The sequence below is a fragment of the Mercurialis annua genome, linkage group LG2 (genome assembly GCF_937616625.2).
Source record: "Mercurialis annua linkage group LG2, ddMerAnnu1.2, whole genome shotgun sequence".
Lineage (NCBI taxonomy): Eukaryota > Viridiplantae > Streptophyta > Magnoliopsida > Malpighiales > Euphorbiaceae > Mercurialis > Mercurialis annua.
The window spans coordinates 2,182,359-2,185,560 of NC_065571.1; the positions used below are offsets into that span (position 1 = coordinate 2,182,359).

General features: G+C 34.4%; 1 protein-coding gene across 1 annotated transcript; it reads right to left on the minus strand.

Annotated features, from left to right (window-relative positions):
- On the minus strand, window positions 1-3,201 carry LOC126670427 (cyclin-D4-1-like). The gene is made up of 6 exons (XM_050364150.2): window positions 2,678-3,201; window positions 1,749-1,835; window positions 1,564-1,662; window positions 1,280-1,481; window positions 1,046-1,170; window positions 1-562 (listed from the first exon to the last, which is right to left on the minus strand). The coding sequence occupies exons 1-6, from the start codon at window positions 2,972-2,974 to the stop codon at window positions 344-346; spliced, it is 1,029 nt and encodes a 342-aa protein (XP_050220107.1). The 5' UTR covers window positions 2,975-3,201; the 3' UTR covers window positions 1-343.
- Between the last annotated feature and the right edge of the window lies 1 nt (window position 3,202).

Sequence of the window (3,202 nt, forward strand, 5' to 3'; positions counted from 1 at the left end):
TTTAAAATTGTAGCAAATATTTTTTTCCTTTTCTCTATTACTGAATCTGTAGCTGTTAAGAACTTAAATAGTATAAATTTAACAGCTTTGTCCATTATATTCATGGCAAGTGCATGAAATTCCATTTCCCCTCCACCACCATTCTGACTCCTCCAATTTTCCTTTTTGTCTGGATTCACTCCTCCAACTTATTAATTTCTCAAATACATCCTTCATTCCTGTTTCCCTCATTTTTTTCTCTTTCTGCCTTCATTTGCCATGTACTTTTTTTGGCAGTACTTTTATAAAAGCTTCAATTTTTTTATTTTTTATAATATGGTTCTGTGTTGTAAAATTTCATGTACTAAACTTCCCATGGTCTATTTAACTTCCTTCTTTTGGCATTATGAGTAATTTGTGAAGAATTTGCACATGATCCACCACTTGATTCATCACTTGTGTAGCTCAAGCATGCAGCATCAAGAACACCAATTGGACTTTGAGGAGAAGATTTGACTGTAACATTTCCATTCTTTATAGGCTCACCAACTTGAATTAGTTGACTGCATTTCATCACTCTTTCCTGAAAAAAAAAGAGATTTCTAATGAAAAATCATTCATTATTGGCTGATTATATGAAAATACACTTGATTGATGGTTTTGAGATTTTAGGTTCTGGATTGGGGTGTATCGAGTCAAGCCAACTTGCAAGCTACTCAGGATTGACTCAGAAAAGTACTCGAAATCGAGGTAATTACCGAGTCGAGTTCATACTCGAGGTAATTACCGAGTCTAGTTCGAGCTTCGAAATACTCGGCTTGATAAGCTCACGAGCCTAATCGAGCTTTACTATATAAATTTACAATAACACCATTATTTTTATATATTTAAATGATAATCGAGTCGAGTCAAGCTCGAAACTCAAATATTTTAACGAGTTCGAGCTCCAAAAAAGAAACTCGATCAAGTTTGCTTTAGATTTTAGAGTTGACACATCGAGCTTAGTAGTCTTTTGACTCGACTATGTTACACCCCTAGTTCTGGACCGGTAAGTTACAAATTTTACCTTTTGTACATGTTGAGCTAGAACAGAAATTGCTTGGTCAGCATCCACTGTTTTGTTTCCCCCCACAACAGCAATGGCCACTGCTGCTGCAATCTCTGAAGGCCTAAATTCCAACAAGTCAATCCCTGCATTCAATACCCACCAATATCTCTATTACTGTTACAACTCCAAAGATAAGTTATTGTAACTAGAATAATGCCACAATGTGATTATGATAAAGATAAATAAACAGACCTTTATTTGTGCTTAATATGAGCTGCATTGATTGCAAGATTAAGGATTTAGTTGGAGTTTCATCATTATTGATCTTCTTAAGAAAATGGTCTATGAATGAGAAAGGTGTAATTGCTTGCATTCTCCAACTTAATGTGCTTAATACAAGAAGCTCCATTCTTTGTATAGTTCTTGCTTCAAATACAAATTTTGATTCCGCCACCTGTTAAAGATCAAGAAATGTAATGATTTGTTCAATGGTAAAAATTCAATGCAAAAACTATACAATGCTGATGGATCTTCACCTGTAAATCTACAGAAAACGGAACGTAAGTCTCTTCCATTTTGGCTGCAATGGATAAACATGCTACTGCTAATAACTGCATCATCCAAGCTTTACCCATCTGCAAAATGCAATCAAAAGAATCATTTGAGCTATGCAAGAACATGATCAAAGTGAAAGGGTGTGTTTGTATGATTTATAACTTACCGGTAATTCATACGCAGCGAGAAATCTATCCAGGTAACTTATTGATAAATAAGCACAAAGTGGTCCAAAGCCAAAATGGGAATGAGCCTGTCGAGCCAACAAAGGCATTAGCATTACTGAACACTATCTGAACATAAAGGAAATGCAAAAGAGTTCAATAGAAAAGAACAAATAGTATTATGCGTGAGACAAAATATGCATATGAGACTGATCAAGTGAAAATTGTATTAAAAGGGACTAATTTGCATTTGCAAAAGGCAATCCTAGGAACAGTTTATGATTGTTACAAACAACATATCAAGTCGAATCCAAATTGCATAGAAACCGTGAAACTATAGTCTGCAAAGAAACTCAAAAATCGCTGTTCTAGGCTTCTCACAAATCATACAACTCTCAATAACTTAGAGTAATCGCGCTGGAGAAAAAGTTTCCTCATTGATCATAGTTCAGGGCATGCTCGTTCTCCTACTCAACTTGACCTCGCAAGTATGCAATCATATTTTTAGTCAATCTTTTCACACCACATCCCAATAATTCCAAAATGTATCAATCTACAAACATCTTATGTGCATTATGAAAAGAAAAAAAGAACAATCTTCATTACAAAATAAAGAAATTAACTTTCCAAATTGATACACAGATTCAATCCAAAGCGTCGATCCATTAGCTTGCACAATATCACCCAAACAACGATAAGCAGCAGCCAAATCGCAAAAACACATAAACAAACAACGAAACACGGATCATATACTAATCAAGCAAGGTTTGATTTAACATCTAAGCAACAATCCATACTCTATAGTACTAATGGCACCTAGATTTCATTCTAAAAACCAAATAAACACCAAATATTCACCAAAAACTAACAAAACATTCAAGTTATGAGATTAAAAACATCTAAAAAACACAAATCAAAACCAAAACCCCACCTTTTCAATCCAATCAACAGCCTCTTTTCTAGCCCCCAAATCCAAATCCCCTCTTCTAAATTTCTTCAAATAATCCAGATTAGGCAAATATTGACACTCTTTCTCAACCATCAGATTCAAACACTCATCACTCTGAATTGGAATCCCCATTAACAAACCCTCATCAAACCCTCCATCTTGCTTATTATTATCAGTAAAATCCTCAAACTCATTACAATCATCATATGCACTAAAAATACTAACATCATCCTCTGCACATAACAAACTTGAAACAGCACAGTCAAAATTTAGTGCCATTAATAACAAAGTTAAAATTTTTAGTATCAATTTTTTATATGGGGAAACTGCAAAAGAAACAAAAATTTAATCTCTGATTGAAAAGAGTACTGGGAGTAGCAGAGGTGGGTTTATGAAGAGGATATGAGTGGCCTCTTTTTAGGGCTAAAGGCAATAATAATACTGAGAGACAGGGACCAGTATTGTATTGTATTTGCAAAGAAATGAAAAAAAAAATTGTGAGAGAAA

What these genes read in the sequence shown, in the direction of transcription:
- LOC126670427 (XM_050364150.2), bottom strand. Translation starts at nt 2,974, where the DNA reads ATGGCACTAAATTTTGACTGTGCTGTTTCAAGTTTGTTATGTGCAGAG. An exon ending in TCGCTGCGTATGAATTACCG is followed by an intron (nt 1,663 to 1,748) that starts GTAAGTTATAAA and finishes TGCATTTTGCAG; the next exon opens with ATGGGTAAAGCTTGGATGAT. An exon ending in CATATTAAGCACAAATAAAG is followed by an intron (nt 1,171 to 1,279) that starts GTCTGTTTATTT and finishes TATTGAATGCAG; the next exon opens with GGATTGACTTGTTGGAATTT.